General features: G+C 35.9%; 1 protein-coding gene across 1 annotated transcript; it reads right to left on the bottom strand.

The window, feature by feature from the left end:
• Nucleotides 1-4,755: 4,755 nt before the first annotated feature.
• On the bottom strand, nucleotides 4,756-16,509 carry LOC109030649 (inositol-tetrakisphosphate 1-kinase). The gene is made up of 9 exons (XM_019041717.2): nucleotides 16,232-16,509; nucleotides 15,648-15,672; nucleotides 14,320-14,409; nucleotides 13,040-13,184; nucleotides 12,367-12,459; nucleotides 11,681-11,733; nucleotides 10,872-11,031; nucleotides 9,545-9,784; nucleotides 4,756-8,854 (listed from the first exon to the last, which is right to left on the bottom strand). The coding sequence occupies exons 1-9, from the start codon at nucleotides 16,339-16,341 to the stop codon at nucleotides 8,466-8,468; spliced, it is 1,305 nt and encodes a 434-aa protein (XP_018897262.2). The 5' UTR covers nucleotides 16,342-16,509; the 3' UTR covers nucleotides 4,756-8,465.
• Nucleotides 16,510-17,689: the final 1,180 nt, after the last annotated feature.

Genomic DNA, 17,689 nt, shown 5'->3' with positions numbered 1-17,689 from the left:
TCAAAAAGATTGCAAAATTTGTTGTCCCCTAAATTTTGCCGCCATGGGCCGCGGCCCATGTGGCCACCCCCTTAATCCGGCCCTGAAATGTATTGGTATATATCTTCCGCTTAATATTTGCCTTCAATTTTGTCGCATATGCAACAAATATACCGGGGAACACGAACAATTGCCCATACGAAGAATCAAATGATATCTTTCTGTAAACTTTGAGCTAAATGATCGACAACGCCGTGCAGTTATCGCAGGTGTGGATATCGTGTAATTGTAGTTCGCCTTCAATGTCACCGCATAGGCAACAAAGCCTACCGGGTGGCTCGAATAGTTATCTTTTTGAAAAACACACATTTATCTAGCATTCTCGCTTTATAAGCTTTTACTAAGCCGGACTGTCATAAGCTTTTCATTTTCCTAGCAACTTCTGAGGGAATTGCAGATCCTTACATTTGTTCACCATTTAGAAACAATATACCTAACTATTAAACTACAATTTAGGGCAAATCATTCGTCCTAAAACTGCCAACTTAAGCAATTGTGGATATTTTTTCGTCTCTCCTCTGTACCAGACACATCTCTTTCGTCTAAACCTCGTGTTTAACGGTAATGTCAGTCATTGTGACCAGTAACATTTTGTTGCTACACCCTTGGCTCGGTATCTGAAGTGAGTACAAAGCTCCTTTCATCCGTACAGCACATACTTAGAAAACCGCGAAAGGTGCAACCTTGCATCCTTTTTTTTAACGCTAGAGAGAAAGAAAGAAAGAGAAAAAAACCAACGAGCTTCGTGGATTTTTTTCTTTGTCAAAATAGTAAGACACGCAATGTTTCATTGGATGAGCAAGACCAGTAGATTAAAACAAGTAGTGGAGGTAGGGGATAAATTATGCGGGTCCTGCGGTCAAATACCCTGGAGGGTATAGGTGAGCGGGTCCTCCAAAATTCATACTTATCAACTGTCTGGACTGTAATCACTTGATTCCGGAAAATTCAGAATAATACGAATGTGAAGCAAGTGATGAAAATACTTATCACCGAGGGCGAATCCGATGCTAGTGTGAATACCAGGTCGTTGACTCCGTAGACTTAAATCCTTGCGTTTTGCAAAAACGAAAGGGGGAAAGGAATTTCGGGATCTCAAACTAGTACCTAATAGGGCGTGTTTATGCTAAAAGGAACTTTGTGCGTAGGATTTGTGTGAAATAAAGTTTCTTTTAGCATAAATACGTCCAATACAGAGCTCTGGGATCCTAATTTTCAGGTATTTAAAGCTGTCATGATTTTAACTTTTATTCGCGAAATATTAAGCTGTCATACGTCTAGTTCTACCTCAAAGCAGAATAACGACGATGACACCTGAACAACGGGGGGCCTGGTCCCCCGGGAAATTTTTGACATTTTAAATCTCTTTCGACGCATTCCGTAACGGAGATTTTCTATCGATTCCTGGAGAATAATTATGTTTTTTTCTTCTTCTTCTTTTTTTTACTTTCAGCACGAAATATCGAATTGCTGCATTCAATATACATCCAAAAATTTTTTGAAATTTTACATCTATTGGGACACATTTTGAGGCTTTTGTGACGGAGATGTTCCATCAATTTCTACAGAATATTTTTTTTTTTTATACTTTCAGCCCTAAATACTTTCGAATTGCTATTCAAACCAACTGGAAATTTTTTGAAATTTTAACTCTCTTGGATGCGTTTTGAGGCTTCCATAATGAAAATTTTAGAAAATACTAACTGAATGAACACGGTGTTTTCATTTAAGATTCTGCATTAAGAGAGATAACCATTCTTGACTTAGGGTTTTTCCCACCATCCAAAATTTCTGGCGGGGGGGGGGGGAGGGGGCAGATGATATACTATTTTCAATTCTAAGAGGGCCAGGCTCCTCTGGACCCCCTTCGTCCGCCCATGGCAAAATCTGAAAAACCGAAATACGTGGTTTTTTTTTTCAAATTCACCATCCATATGTCATTCATTCTTTTGTGTTGCACGTACCTATACCTGTATTGATGGAAATGAGTTACGGATTCTGAATCGCAAATCTGTAGCAACTGCGCGTTGAGCACCCGGAGTCATTAGTAATTACTCTACGGCTGTATTAATTACGATATTAGCGGGCGACGCACTCAATAGCGCCCTTGTTTAATTATTTTAGCTATGGCAGTCTCGAGTTTTCGCGTTCGTTCGTCAGGCACTGATTGACCCGAGTTCAACGCCCAGACCCTCGAGTAGGCAAAACACAGCCGAACCGCAGCGTCATACCCCCATCTCTCACACAGCAACCATGTGGAATCGGCGGGATTTCAAAATTACCTCATTATGCGGTAACCATGATGCAGCTCACACAAGCAGACAACCAAAATATAGTAGAGTCCATTGGAGGATCCAGCAAATTAGCAACATTGTTTTTCCTCAATTTAAACCTATGGAAATGTATCGATTCTTGGAGGGGCCAGGTGCCCTGACAAGAATCGATGATGTAACATATAAGCTTAAATCGAGTTTAATTTAACTAGTTTCTCCCGTCGTGTTAAAACTCGGACCTTATTAAAAAAAAAAAAAAATCGATCTCGGATAGTAGATCACGAGGTTACAAGCCATTCGTACTACTAAATGAACCATTTACTGTATGAACTACGTAGTGGATAACATCAATCACTGTTTCTAAAGGGCGTTATTTCATTATCTCCATTAATATTGAACTTAGAAACCCAGTGTTTGAACAGATCTGGCTGGTTTTCGCTAATCTATGACCTAGTTGCACCCTTAAAAAACGATTCTCTGACACGCGCAACTGACACAGAATACTTAAAGATAACGGCGCTTGGATCTCTTTCTGCAACCGAATTTTGCAACTGACTCGCAAATTATCCGTGCAAGGAAAACATTGGACATTTCCGGATCCAACCATCCCTGGGCAGATAATCGGGAGAGATTGATTTGAAACCGAGGAGCGAGTAAGTAGGTCACAGCTACAACCACAGCGGCAACAGTAATTTTGAATTGAGGGTCGCTTCGGCCATCAGCTGAGGATCAATTCCACGCAAAATATTCTGACTATTTGAGGGTCCATGACGGTGATGCCACTTTTCACGAGGGAGTTTTTTTTTTTCAAATGGTTTTAATAGAGGGGGTTTCTTGGGTGCAAGGGTGCAGAAAGCTCCTCAGCCTACACAGTTTCGAGCAACCGGGGATTCAGCACACGCACTATGACACTTGTTCGTTTGCAGTAATTTTTTAAAAATTCAACGCGCTTTCACAATAAATTTTTAAAAAAATTAACGCTGACAATACTTTAAAAAATCCAACACGTAATCAGTAATTTTCTAAGAGATATTCAACATTTACGCTGTAATTTTCTCGAAAATGCAACGCCCTCGCATCAGTTTTGTAATAATCAGTGGGTTTGTACTATAATTTTTATAAAATATCAACATCTTTGTCATAAGTTTTCGTAAAGATTAGTGCGTTGAGTGTTCTTTTTTTTTAGAATATAAAACCAATTTGTTTTAATTCGTGTAACTGAACGTTTAGTTCATACAGCAAAACGTTCGGTTCATACAACCGAACTTCTTTCATCAATTCTTTCAACCTCATAATTTCGGTTATACCAACGAACGTCTGGTTACACGAACTGAGAGTTGGCTTTGACGAACCGAATGGTTGGGATAAAATAGAACACCATGTTCTCCTTCATTTTGTGGCTATGCAATTTTACCTTCTTGGAAGTCAAAATGTATGTAAAACGCGTTTCGCGCTATCCAACTTTTTTACTCCTGCGTTAAAGTCTCTGAGTCTGTTGAAAAGAGATGCTCCTTCATTATGTGGATACGCAATTTTACCTACTTAAAAGTTGAAATAGTTGTATCAATCGTTTTGCACCATCTAACTTTTTTACTCCTGCGTTAAAGTCTCGAAGCGCCTGCAAAACTGTACAGATACTTCAAGCACAGCGCCTCAGTAACCTCGCGCTCAGCCCTTGACTCGCGAATGGCGTTAAGTTCCGGCATGCGTACGCTTTTTGGAAATGCGTACACAACGTCGGAAGGTGTACGCTAAAATTGAAGCATTCTGATCAAGACATAATAAATTTCATATCATCTACTATTTAAGGTTGTAGCATACGCAATTTCGCACTGCCTACGCAGTTCGGGAACGACCAATCGGTCGTTAATTCGTAACAAATTCTGCACTCCTGCTTGAGTATTGCGTAATGTAATGTGCAACACACATTAATAAAACACTTTAAAACCATAGAGATAGCCGACAAAAAAGTTAGGGAACTTTTTCTTTTTAAAGCTCTGAGAATGGAAAAAAAGTGTTCAAAATGAGCTAGATGGTCAAACTAAAGGGGCTGAAAAGCCGAACATATTCTGTTCCTTTTATGTTAATTTATTATGAAAGTGATTACTTGAAGGTTTTTTTCGAAACATTATATGAAATAAAAAGAACTTGGCCGATGCACTTTCACACTATGATTACATCACATACAATCACTGATGGAGTCAGGGCCGAGGAAATCACAGGTTGCATATCTATGATAAATGACGTTATAGAAATTTGATTTCGAAGGGTGCTATCTTTGTTTATATTAGACGTTCAGCATGCCGCTGGAACAGCTTTCATTTTATTTACAGATCTATTGGTGTCATTGATTGAACCATGATTCTATGATGGGCATAACTGACCTATTGACTCTGGTTTGAACTTCACATGTATCGAATGAAAGGATGAAACAATAAAACGATTTAGGAAATAAATTTCGGTATATTCATTGAATTTTCAATAAGGTATAACATAACTTGATGTCCTGACATCTTGTTCAATAAATAGTAGTAATAATGCAAAATAATTAGTGTTAAAGGTTAAGAGGCCAACCTTCAGGTCTCAAAATAACAATTAAGGGCCTGTTGGTGCGACCCATAACAATAGTTGTAGGATCTTCCAGTAAATCCATAGGGTTGGACCCAAAAGAGTCACTTTCATTTGATGACAATATTAAGAATCAAGTTGCAAATATATTAATAGTAACAAGCAGCTTATGAAAACAAAATTATCAACAACATTATCAATTGTAATACATACAGATTAAATGCATACTGCAAACAATTTTTCACATTAGCAAGTAAAAAAAAAGAGTAAAGGTAGTTAATACTTCTTTGTACAAATTAGGCCTTGTAAATACACTAAACCGAAGTTTAAAATAAACAGTTCAGAGAGGAAATAATTGCACACTTTGTCACCATAGATTTGGCATTTAGTAGTTAGGATTGACAGAGTAATGAGATTGAAGTGAGCTCGCAAAAGTGAGAACGGGATCCAATTAATTTTATCGATCAAGCAGAACAAAACCTTTTAAAATACAGAACATAGAAAAAATGAGTGATAAGGAAAAGGTTTCCACAATGATGCGGCTCCTTAGGAATATCGCAACACTTAAAAATTGAAATCTGAGAGCGTTGAAAGAAATGTCGAACCTGCTTCGAACATGGGTAAAGTTGGCTTTGAGTTTAAACAAAGAGTTGTAGAGTGAAAAAAGAAAATTATTCTGTCTTTGCAATGAAGGTATGAAATTCACACCAAATGAGAGCAAATTTTGGACAGGGATTATGAAAACATTCTGTGCACTGTGAAGGTAACCAAATAGAGAAATAAGTACGTTAAGATATACATATTTTCAAATGCACACGTGAATTTTTTTATAAACTAGGATGTTTCATGTCTTTGTTACTGACAAAACAAAACAAAAAGTATTGAAAAAAAAGAACCAAAAAGAAAATACCAGTTTACCGAAGAACAAAATCCAAAAGCCCATAAGCTCAAACCTAGGGTAAGTAAAGACAGCCCCGAAAAATTGACTAGTTTTAATGACAAAAGAAGTTATAAGCAATTAAAAAAAATTAGTAACAAACACAAAAATCATCATCCTCAAAAGCTTGGACGAAGGATGGGAGAAAATTTCAGGATGTAGACTTTCTTCTCTCCTGTTTATTCAAGGCCACTTAGAGTCAAACAAACCCTCGATCATGAGGTATTTAATCTTGGGATCAAATTCTAATCAACATTACACGCAGAATTTCGATCGAATTGGCATTTTTATGAAATTTCTGAGCAATGTGCATGCCAAAGTTGACCATGAGGGCTCAGCTCCGAATAAAATGACATACTGCGAAGAAAACTTTAGACTAAAATTAATTTTTTTCTCTCTTTTTCCCTCTACCAAATTATCTACTTTACTGCCACAGTGCACTACTTGTGGCTGGCAAAGTTCGTTGGCTTATCATTCAGTTTTTCATTATGCTTCGACAAAAGAGAGAAAAGTCAGGATCTGAGTCAAAGATAGATGATGATAGTAAATATAATAAAAAAGTAGAAATGTTTAATACAAAGGATTAAAGTAGACTGTAGAGCAGAGGCAACAGTTTACACAGTAATGAAAAACTCCGGTACGGACTTGTGGCATTTGTTGTACGTCTATTACATATATCTGGTGAAAATATTTGAATTTCCTTGTATGAACCATACTTGATTAAATAGCAAGCTTGAACCATTTGGCAAAATTCTGATTAAAAGCTGGTAGTTTACATTTAAAAAGATTGAAATTAAAATATTGAAATTCCAATCTTATCGCAACTGTAAAGGACCCTGATCATAATGCTAAGACATTTGGTGCCGCATTGACTGAATTTTGTTGTTATTGGAAATGTCCTTTACAAGCTCCCTCAAGGGATGAGCTTTTAAAATTGAACTTTCTGTATGCCAATGTCAAGAAAAGCAAGGCTGAAAAAAGAATGTTTGGACACTTTTATTTTTTCTATTGAGGATGCAGGAATGTTCCTAAAGGAGTGTAAAAGAAGCAGCACCGCACGACACTATCAGTCAGAAGAATTTGATTAAAATTGCGAGCAAGGAAACTACACCTGTCTTTGATCACCAATGAGATGTTAAAATATTTTTATCAAGCGCGCAAGAAAACGCTGAAAATTTTACTTTTCAACCCCGCTTTCCCCAAAGTTGGGACATAGAAATTCGATTTTAAAAATTCGTTCCGCTTGGGAGGTCATAAATGACATCATATCAAATAATAATGTAATTTAATCTGCGCTGAATTCTTTGGTTTTCCCTGCAGGGCCCTGTAAGTTGGATTTGAGGGATTTGCTTCGATTACCACAGGCGCCCACAAATAACCTGCACCAATATCTTGATTTTTACCATGGTGCGGGTTGTATAAAGGCACTCTTTCACCATGTTTTTTACACATTCGTTATTCCACAACAAGCAAAAATTGAGGTGCAGGTTACTGGGTTACTCGCAAGCGCCTGTCATAATCATTTCCTGGGCAAAAAAAGAAATGGAAAAGGTATTCACAGCAAATCCTCCTAAGTTCTCTAGCTCCTCCTGAATCAAAAGCCTAAAATTTTTGACACTATTGATTTGATTGAAAAAATTGCAAGGAACCGTATTTGGCATGGATATAAAATGATATTAAAAGACTTATTTGGCAGGGGCGTCAAATATTGGCATATCCATCAAGTCTACAGGAATTCATTGAGCTTTCCAGTAATTGATGCTGATTAAATTAGTGGCAGGTCCCCTGCATTATTAATCTTTTTCTATGGAGTGTTAAAAATGTAAGAATCTTAAAAAAAACATCTGTCTCTTATATATATGTTCATTAGAATTGACAAGATTTTTCAAGACAAGGGGCACACTTAAAAATAGATGTTCATCAGGATTGTGAAGATTTTTAGTGTAACTCAGAAAAAATTCAATTCTTCGATTTGTGCTTGATTAATATTTATCTTAAAACAATATGGCTATTCATAATATCAGAAAATAATTACTTTTTTGGCAAACGTAAGATTTATTTTCTATTGAAACTGCTTTGTGAAGAAAAATTGACGTAGAGATGGTACATTTATTTTTTTGTTTCAAACATCTTGAAAAAATATTCATTTCCTTTTTTTACAGAAACAGATCTTGATATTAATTGAATAGAAGTTTTAATTTATCTAGGACTCGATTTGATGATGTGGAAGCATATCTTGTCTTTGAGTCGAAAATTACTTTTTGTGATATTAATGTACCTTATTAAAAAGAAAAAAGAAAAAAAAGAACCTAAGAATAAAAAGGAAAAAGTATCAGTGAAATTTTCTACTGATGGTTTTCTCTATAATTGAATTTCTAAAACTGAATATTTTCCCCGAAGTTACGATGAAATATTTGGACCATAACAGCCAAATGATTCAATTTCAATGAATCAATGAAAATAGTATAAAATCACAACAGAGGAAAAATATTATCATCCTAAAATACACATTCTACAATGCTGGAGATCAGCCTTTGTTTTAAATAATTTCAAGAGAAAAAAGAAGTATAAAGAGAAGTAGAAAAAATTGACCACAGATTGCAAGCTAAGCATTGGCAGCAATTATTTACGACTGGAACAGTCTGAAGTTACGATTTTTTGTCTGGCAACAGGTCACGGCTTGAAGTCTTTGATAGAGGTAATACTGATTTTGAGACACTAGACTGAAGGTTAATGCAATGTGATGGACGGTATTTAGATTTTCTCTCATCGCTGGAATCGCTGGTATCAAAGCCCGAGTCATCTTGGTCTCGTGTAAGTCCAGAGCCGAGAGAGGGATGAATAAACCTTACGTCTGTCTCCATTGGAGATACAGTCTCTGAATGATCACTATTTTCGCTTGATTTATAGGAGTAGCGGCGCAGTGGAGAGGACCAGCCAACAGACTCGGAGACTTTTTCCCTGGCTTCTTCTTCCGTTACAATTTTTGAAATGTACTTGACTAACATTTCAAAGAAATCTGGGAAGCCCTCGTATCCTGAAAAGGTAGGAAAAGATAGATCGATGAAAACAAAGCAATGCTAGGACCCAACAAAACCTGCAACAGTCTTAACTTTTGTTATAAACAGGAGTCAATTTTCAGGACTTGCCTTGTTTGAAACAGACACTGAATTTTAAATGAACAGTATCATTTTTGGTTTTATAAAAAAAAACATCTGGATTTTCACGATGACTTAATGGCTACACTATGATAGTGAGTCAACTCACTAACAATGACACATAGAGAGAATTATCAAGTCACCTTTCGATAGAATACATGGCTTCACTTGAGAGCCATAAGTGTTATGATAGACAAGACCAACTTTGCAGAGATCAGCTCCTTAGTGCTGCGGTGAGTAAGGCCATGCACAAATGATGAAAAACTTCATTAAGCAAATCCAATTCTCTCAAACTGCTAAAAAAAATTTCTGATTTCCAGTTGATGGTGTTGAGGGGATTATTAAGAGCATTATGTAAAAGGAATTATAAGATTTGGCCCACTCTGGTGCCCCAATATTAGGAAAAAAAACTAAATTTGAGCTGTAAGTAAGTGTTGGAGAAAAAATGATAAGGTTTTGCAGTACAGAATCTATCAAAATGAATGAGAGATGAAAATTCATATTTCTGAAAAATGAGCCCTTTAGGTAATTAATTGATAGTTTTGAAAATCTAGGAGAAGATGTCTTACCAGGAAACACATTAACATCGATGATGGCGTATTTTCCAGTGTCATTAGTGACGATAAAGTCAATGCCAAAAAGAGACAGCCCCAATTCTTGCCGAATAATGGACACAAGCGCATCTGTTTTGTTCTTATCGATGACAGGAGGTGAAGAAGAAGCATCTCCTGCATCCAGGACGTTGAGGCACGAAGTCGAGCCAGGCTTTGAAACATCGTGGGAGTGAAAGAAAATTGACTGCTCTGACTCTGCAAAAGGCAAACATGGGATTGATAGCAATTCTTTTGACAAAATAGACCAGTTTTATCCAAGAAAAACTCATCTGAGGGAAATTTCAAGGATCTAGACACCGTTCCATTATACTCATTTTGAATTTTTTTTTTTTTTTTTTTTTTTTAGGTGCCTTCAATACCCTTCATGATTTTAAAGGGGACGGCAACCTTAATAACAAGTTTGGCTGACTCGACGAAGAAAAGTGTGAAATGAACGATGCCGAAATCTGTTTGCAAATATCTGCATTCGTTGAGCCGCTATTGCGAAAAAACAGCTAAGTGCGTGACATCATGAGATACCTTCCCGCTTCAATTTTTAATACTACCTCAATTTCGATTTTAGGGTTGCCGTCCCCTTTAACTGAGAGAAAACCTCTTAGTAACTTTCAGTAAGACTTCCTTGTCGATGAGAAAATATAATTGGAGCAACTTGAGATACCAGAGTTGCAAAAAATGACTGATCTCACTCACAGTGCGGATCACAATAAAGAAAAGACAAATCTTGGGCTATGAAAAAATTAGCAAGAGTGATCATCTTTCATGACATATGATAAAAATTTTACACTAAGGGTCTTACACAAAATATGCTAAAATGTTTGAAACATGGGTTTTTGACTCCCCCTATCCTTAGTAACGCACCCATGACACAGGTCTGATCCCCTCTAAAAAAACCCTTCTGTTAGAACCCCTTTCTCCCTTAGATGATATCTCTGCCAATTTTGATAATTTTTCATTCAGGACAGAGCTTCTTATACCTTCCCGCTTCAATTTTTAATACTACCTCAATTTCGATTTTAGGGTTGCCGTCCCTTTTAACTAGAGAAAAACCTCTAGATAACTTTCACTAAGACCTTTCCAGAAGAAATGGTCCACATTTTGGAGCTTTTTGCGCCCTTGAGGGATACTTCTTCATCAGTTGCACATTGATAAATTAAGGAGAAACTTGACTGTTATTCTCATTTTAGGTGCATTACTTAACTTCCATTTCAAACCGAAACAAGAATTGACTGACAAAGAGCTTCATTAGTTTACAGTCCATAATTACGACTAGTTTTAGACTTACCTGATGGTTGAAAGTTCTTCAGAGAAGGTCTCTCAACAATTTGATACACATCACCAACAACGAATATTTTGAAAAGAAGGGCGTTGTGGTTAATGAAGGATTGAGCAACGCATGGAGGCTCACAGTCAGAGAGATTTCGCTCATTGAAAATAACGGCCATCTGTAAGAGAACGAGAAAGTTCAATCCATGAGGATGGTTTTGGGGGTATAAAAATTGTTACGTCAAGGTTAAGATGTCCACTAGAAATTTTTGCACAGCCGACTAAAAAAAAGGGATTATGCTAATAACTGCTGTTTTGATTCCATCATAGTATAAAACTGTTTCAAAACTGGCACTTCTACAGTATATAGAAAAAAAGAAAAGTAGACTAACAATAAGCTGTCCGATTTCATACTACAGACAAAACAAGATGAGTTTCAAAAGCAAATCTATTCTATAAAAGAGTAGTATTCTTGCTGATACAAGTACATTCTAATGGTTCTGTCATGATAAAATTGTTTGATAACTTATAAAAATTCAAACTGAATGCAGTTCGACGCAAGAGTCGTTTAGAGAGAAAGTTGGTAATTTTGCCAACGTGCGTAAGAGCTCATATAAAGACCATTAAAAGGTGACTGAACTTTTTATAACAAAATATCCATTGATGAGAGATCAGAAACATATGCTGGTACAATCAAGAGTGATTACCATCTCTTCTGCAAAAAATGTAAGCCCTGGTGCCGATTTATACACACATTGTTGGAGATTAACTTCACCTTTCCTGAACCTCTGTTTAAATAGAAAAAAAAAGAAAGAAAAAATTACTCACTTTGTGGCTATCAACTGATCCAGCATGAGTGTGTGAGGGAGATGGCTTGCAAACTAAAAAGAAAAAGTTCACATGAGCAAAATTGTTTTACCCATAGTAAAAATAGAAAAATTGAGACCAACCATTTATGTTGATAGCAATTGTTCGTTGCACTACAACTTCATAGTCAATGACTGAATAAAAAAAAGTTACATAATATCTGATGAAATAACACTGCCTCATGAGAAAGTAGGTCCTTTGAGAGTAAATTTTTATTTTTATCTTCCTCAGAATTTTAATTTTTGAGTTCACTTGAAATTGTACTTAAATGTTAAAAATTTAATATTTTACATGTTGGACCTGACAGGGGAGAGTCCTTATTGTGAAGATTTTTTCACTAAATACTAAAAGTATTTAGGGCACAAATTTTCAAATTAGTATATTTTTAGCAACTGAAAAACGCTATGGTGAGCCCAGAAACATCCTCTTTTGTGTTTTGTCATGTTTTTAGCGATTTTTTCTGAGTGTTAGGCTGCTTAAAATTCGATTTTGGTACTTGTGCTCTGGAAAAAATATGATCTTTGTATTCTCTGATACTTCTGAATACTTATGATTTACAAATCTGTTCAGAACAGATAAATTATTAACACCTCAGAAAATCGAAGTATGAAAAAAATTTGAAATGATTGACTAAGCAAAGTACATACCAAAGGGAAAAGTCACTTTCGCAGCTTTCAATTTTTTCAAATTTTCGACTGGATCTGTTGACGTAAGTTCCACAAAACTTGGAATAAAAACATCTGGAAACAAATAAAACACCGGTGACAATGTTATCTCAGATGATATGGTATTACGAGTAAACACACAAGGGAAAACATGATTTTTTACATGTTTTTAAAACTTTAGTCCACAATATTTTTGATTACACAAAGCTGGCACAAGTTTCTTCCCACAAATATATATTTTGTTGATTCTGAACGTCAAGTTCTTGTTTTAGTATTTTTGAAGTTTTTCTTAAAACACTGAGAATGGCAAAATTTGTTGCAAGTTAGCTTTTTTCTGATTTCACATAAGACAGAGAACCTTTTAGATGTCATAAAAATTCTAGAGATAAGACACAATCAGTGTTGACCAACTATGGCTGATGACAAAAATAAATGCAATTAAAAAAACAGAAAAATGTTTTTCTTTAAACGACACAAAAGGTCAACACTAAGTAGTTATTGAGCTTCGAATTTTGAATGGTACGATTTATGGGCAGACAGAAATCCATGGACCGAAAATTAATTGCATTTTGAAGCTTTTCCACAGGAACAAAGATTTCCACAACGGACTAGAGAAAAACTGAAAAATATTACAAATGGTAATGAATTTACATACCATGTTTTTCTAATTCCTCGATTGAAATAGCAGAATAACAGTGAAAGCGATTTAGCACTTTCCGAACGTTGTCTAGAGGATCGATAACTATTACTTTTGGGTGATCTTGAACATACGTTTCTACACGTTCAACCATGGAAATTGACTAAAGGCAAGAACAAAAAAAATCATCATTACTGAGTGAAATAAGAGAGTAGGGTAATCGTTTGAATTTGTATATTTAAAAATTTCAATCGTTCTTCATTAGGCTCATTTAAGAACCTGCTTTGATAGTTAAAAATATACATCAAGTTTCTTCATTAATGTGTTTTTCTTGCTTTCTTTATCTTTTTTGACATAATAATAAGGTATAAAATGGTATCACAGAGGACGATACTAATTACATTATAAATAATGATAAAATTTTCAACCCTACTTGCTTTACTTGCTCCTCGTTATTCAACACAAGAGCCTTGTAGCTAGGAAATTTCTTTTAAATTTATCACACTCGATGTCATTTCTCATTACTTTAGTTTCTTTCAGCATTACAATATTCAAAATACCAATATATGATCAAAGAATCTCTTGCCCCTTTTATCCTCTTTTGAGCTTTCTATCACTGATTTCATCAACATTGAAAAAATACAAATGAATAAATAAGGAATGGACTTTTCAAGTAAAGTCAGCAACAATGGAAAAAGTGAGTTGTTGAGAGCTAAAGGCTTTCTGGGTCTTGAAGTGAGAATGGAGAGGGAAAAGGAGGGGGGTTGTGTTCAAACTTAAATGAACAGGAAGTGAGTGAATTTAGTGAGCAGACAAGGATAGCGGATAATTATGCATGTCAAGGTCATCAAGGCTGACTGACATGCACCTCTCTGACCTCTCTTGCTTCTCCATCTAGATAGAACTGAGACTGGTTGCACACGTCAATATCTTGATAAAAGTTGATTGGATTGGAGAAATATTAAATGCAACATAGAGGGCCATTGTTTTGGCAATTACATTTTCAGGAGTTGAACAGTGAAACATTGTTTAGAGGGTAAATTAAAATTTTCCTATTATTTACGTGATCAACAGATTAATTTTCTCATTTTACTTTGGTGCTTAATAATAGAATGGGGCATTCAGAGGGCGGATGGCCTGCACACAAAAGGTTAAGCTCATTAATGAAGAGGTCAAACTGAAATCAATAATTAAAAATAGATAAACAACAGAAGATAAATGTTTTGAGAGGAGGAAAAAATGCATTATTGAACACACATAATTAGTTTAAAATTAAAAATATCCATTGCTGAGATTACCTTTTCATCAGTTCCAACCAAGATATCTGTCATTTTGTGAAGAATTACAGAGAATGGTCCTTGCTCTTCCAGAGGCTTATTAAGATCCAGCTAAAATGGGAGAAATTAGAATCTGTAATCATTGCCATACCTAGGACAACGGTGAAGAAAGTTTTTCACAGCAAAAATTAGTGGTGCGCTCAGCCTCTAAATTTCCTCCTTCCTCAAAAATGGTCAAAAGTAAACATTAAGCCAATTTATTTAAAAAATTTAAAAACAACCATCTGAAAAAAGTCAATAGTTTCGAAACTCATCAGTTAGGAGGAGACACCAAAAGGATAAAATGCCATGCATTTTTTGTCACTGTATTTTTTTCTTGACACTTTTTTCCCAGTGTCATCATTTTAAAAAAGGGACTAATTGGTTTTCATGTTGTTGTTCTTTATTATCTCAATTTCTTACTTTTGTCATCTTCTGCAACTATTCTGGTATCTTACTTATTTTTTTGGAATCTCTATAATTGGACTTACATATGTGCGTTTCTGAATAAATCAATTGTTTGTATGTTGAGGAAAAAAATTTGGGATCACAAAGATCAGCTGGCATTTTGGAAATTGATTCATACCTATCTGAGGGGTTTCCTAGAAAAATAGGTTTCTAGAATTCTTGGCCCACTAAGTGTTCTGGTCAAATACTTTCGTTTTACAAACAGTTAAAGCTCTATTTACGACAGTTATTTATACACATTTATCAATTAACTTGCCTGGCTGCCAGAGGGAAATTGATACAATTGCTACAAACAACATTCACTAGGTTGTGACCAATTTTGTTAAACTTCAGATGGCAGCAAGTTTTCATTTTATTCTTTGTGAAAATAAAAAAAATTTAAAACTGCTCAAGTTTTACTCATCTGATTCCAATTCCCATATCAACATTTCTTCAGAGACCACTAACTTACAAAAAGTGTCAAATCTCAGCACCTGCCTACTCCTTTTCTCTGGTGACCTTTCTGACATTATAAGCGATAGAAAAAAAAGCAGCGTGTAATGAGTGATACCTATTTGAAATATTTAAGCATTTTTCTGAGGTATTCTGGTAGTAATCATAACACTACCAATATGTTGTAATATTGGCGATGTTGTTTCCAAAAAATTATGTAAGTCAGTGCCTCAGTTTCTCTTAAATATTATTTACTAGCAAGGTCATAAACTGTACGCAAGTTCTGACATTCTACTGTGATCCACTTGTGTAAAAAGGGTGCACAGCCCATTAGAGAGAGGATACACGATAAAATTGAATTGGGTCGACAACAAAACCAAGTTCCAGCAGATTAGGAAATGATTGCTCACCTTCACAAGGTGAAATCCATGATTCCTGAAACAAAAGAGATTTAAGATGTGATTCATATTAAATAAGAAATAGATATGAGCAGGTGCGATGTCAATATTTTATTGGCAAAGTGCCCGCACTTAAGTCTACAATGGATTTTGTCAGCCTTATAACTTTATCTTTCTCAAACAGAGCCAAGAAAACACTAGTGAGATAGCGTTCAGGAAGCAGTAAAATAATTCTAGTGAGTCTAAAATAATTTGAAGAGTATGTACTTATACTTGGTACAGAGATTCCCACACTGCAGCATACATTAAAAACACTTTCAATTCTCTCTTTTAAACATTAAATGAGAGCCAAAAGTTTGAATTTGTGATTCAGAATCTATAAGATATTGTAATTCTTAAGACAATCAGACATTGCGATGATCATTGAAATGAGGGGGAGATGATTCACATGTATCGTCATCTTTATTCCCCAGAGTGTCCCATTTAACGTAACCATATTTCAAACAGAACCAATACAATACTGTGTTAAATATAATTGACAGGAGTTTGCTTAAGAAGTTAATTAAATATTCCTGTTAAAAAAGATAAAATCTTACCTGCAAATTTGGCCGAAATCAAGCCAATTCTTTTTTTTGGATTTCTTATCAGACAGCCAATAACCTATTATGCGTTGCGGTTTTTTGGCAACTTCCTCGGTGGCACTCATTGTTAAGCTGGAATTCACACTTGATAAGAGAGGTAAAACGGTTATGAAACGATGTAAAAAGCTACTTTAATTAAAAAGGACATTATTCGCAATGATAGTTTTAGAAAAACATCCGGAGCTCAAAGCGCGTCTCGAAAATCTAACCTGGAAAGCGGGTTGTTTTGATGATGGTGGGCTTGTCAGATTGTTGACATCTTTGGTCGACGTCACGATAGTGGGAGCCAATGGGAAGAGGATCACGCGCTTATGGCGCGACGCGGCGGCAATGCGAATCAAGTTACAGATTTATTTTATTTGCCAAAAGTTAATGGATCTTGACCGAATTCCGTGCGTAAATTGAAAAATTAGCGAGTCTGTTTTACTAATTATTCTTCCGAAAATGGACCGCGTTTAACAGAAAGGAACCAAGTCACATCAGCTATAGCCAAATTTAACTGGTTAATTTGATTTTTTACGTGAGAACGTTTGTGCGAATTCCTTTGAAAATTTTAAGGGATTTGCTCATACCCTACTGTGGAGAAAATTCACTAGAATTGCACGAAAATCCGCACAACCGTTTTCATGTAAAAAAATTAACATTGACATTAGGTGATGATCCTTTCTGTTTAACGCGATCCAAATGCAAACCGACATAGAAAGAGAGACTTTTATTAATAAATCTCCTACTGGCGGCTGCACCGGAAGCAAGTACAATCAATAGAAAAAGAATCAGACATAAAAAAAGAGGAAAAAATTTAGTGTCATCAGGGAATTTTTGATGACTACCCCTAGAAATCTCAAGCCGGGCCAGATGGACACGGATGATAGTTATGGTACCGGTAGATACGAGCTTTCGACATAGATCTACAATTGCATCCGAAAAAAGAATCAGACATCAATTAATTGAAAAAAAGAAAATCATCAAGTGACAACTGAAGATCAGTGAGATGTATTCGGGTCGCGATTTTTAACTTATCGCCCGAATCTGAGTTGCACCTAACTGGCAGCATAGAGCGAAGCATTGCGAGTTCGCACCTAGCTCGCGCCATCACGCCTTCAATTTTGCCAGATGCAACGCGGACATCCATCAAGTACGAATAGTTGTATCTCTTCGCCGTCATCAACGTACGACCTATTCCTTCCTCTATTCCCACATTTTGTCGGTTCCGTTTGTCTTATTTGTTGTGGTGCTTCAAGGGCTACGTGAGCAACACGAAAATCAGGCAGCTTCGTCTTTTAACTTTCGCCCCGAATCCGAGCGACTCTCATGGCAGCTTAGAGCGGAGATTTGAGAGTTCATCGCGCCATCGCGCCTTCATTTTATCAGACGCAACACGGACATTCATCAAGCACGAATAGTTGCATCTCT

Source organism: Bemisia tabaci, chromosome 3, assembly GCF_918797505.1.
Source record: "Bemisia tabaci chromosome 3, PGI_BMITA_v3".
Taxonomy (NCBI): Eukaryota; Metazoa; Arthropoda; class Insecta; order Hemiptera; family Aleyrodidae; genus Bemisia; species Bemisia tabaci.
The sequence above is the reverse complement of the archived record's forward strand: the minus strand, read 5'-3'. Positions and strand labels throughout refer to the sequence as shown.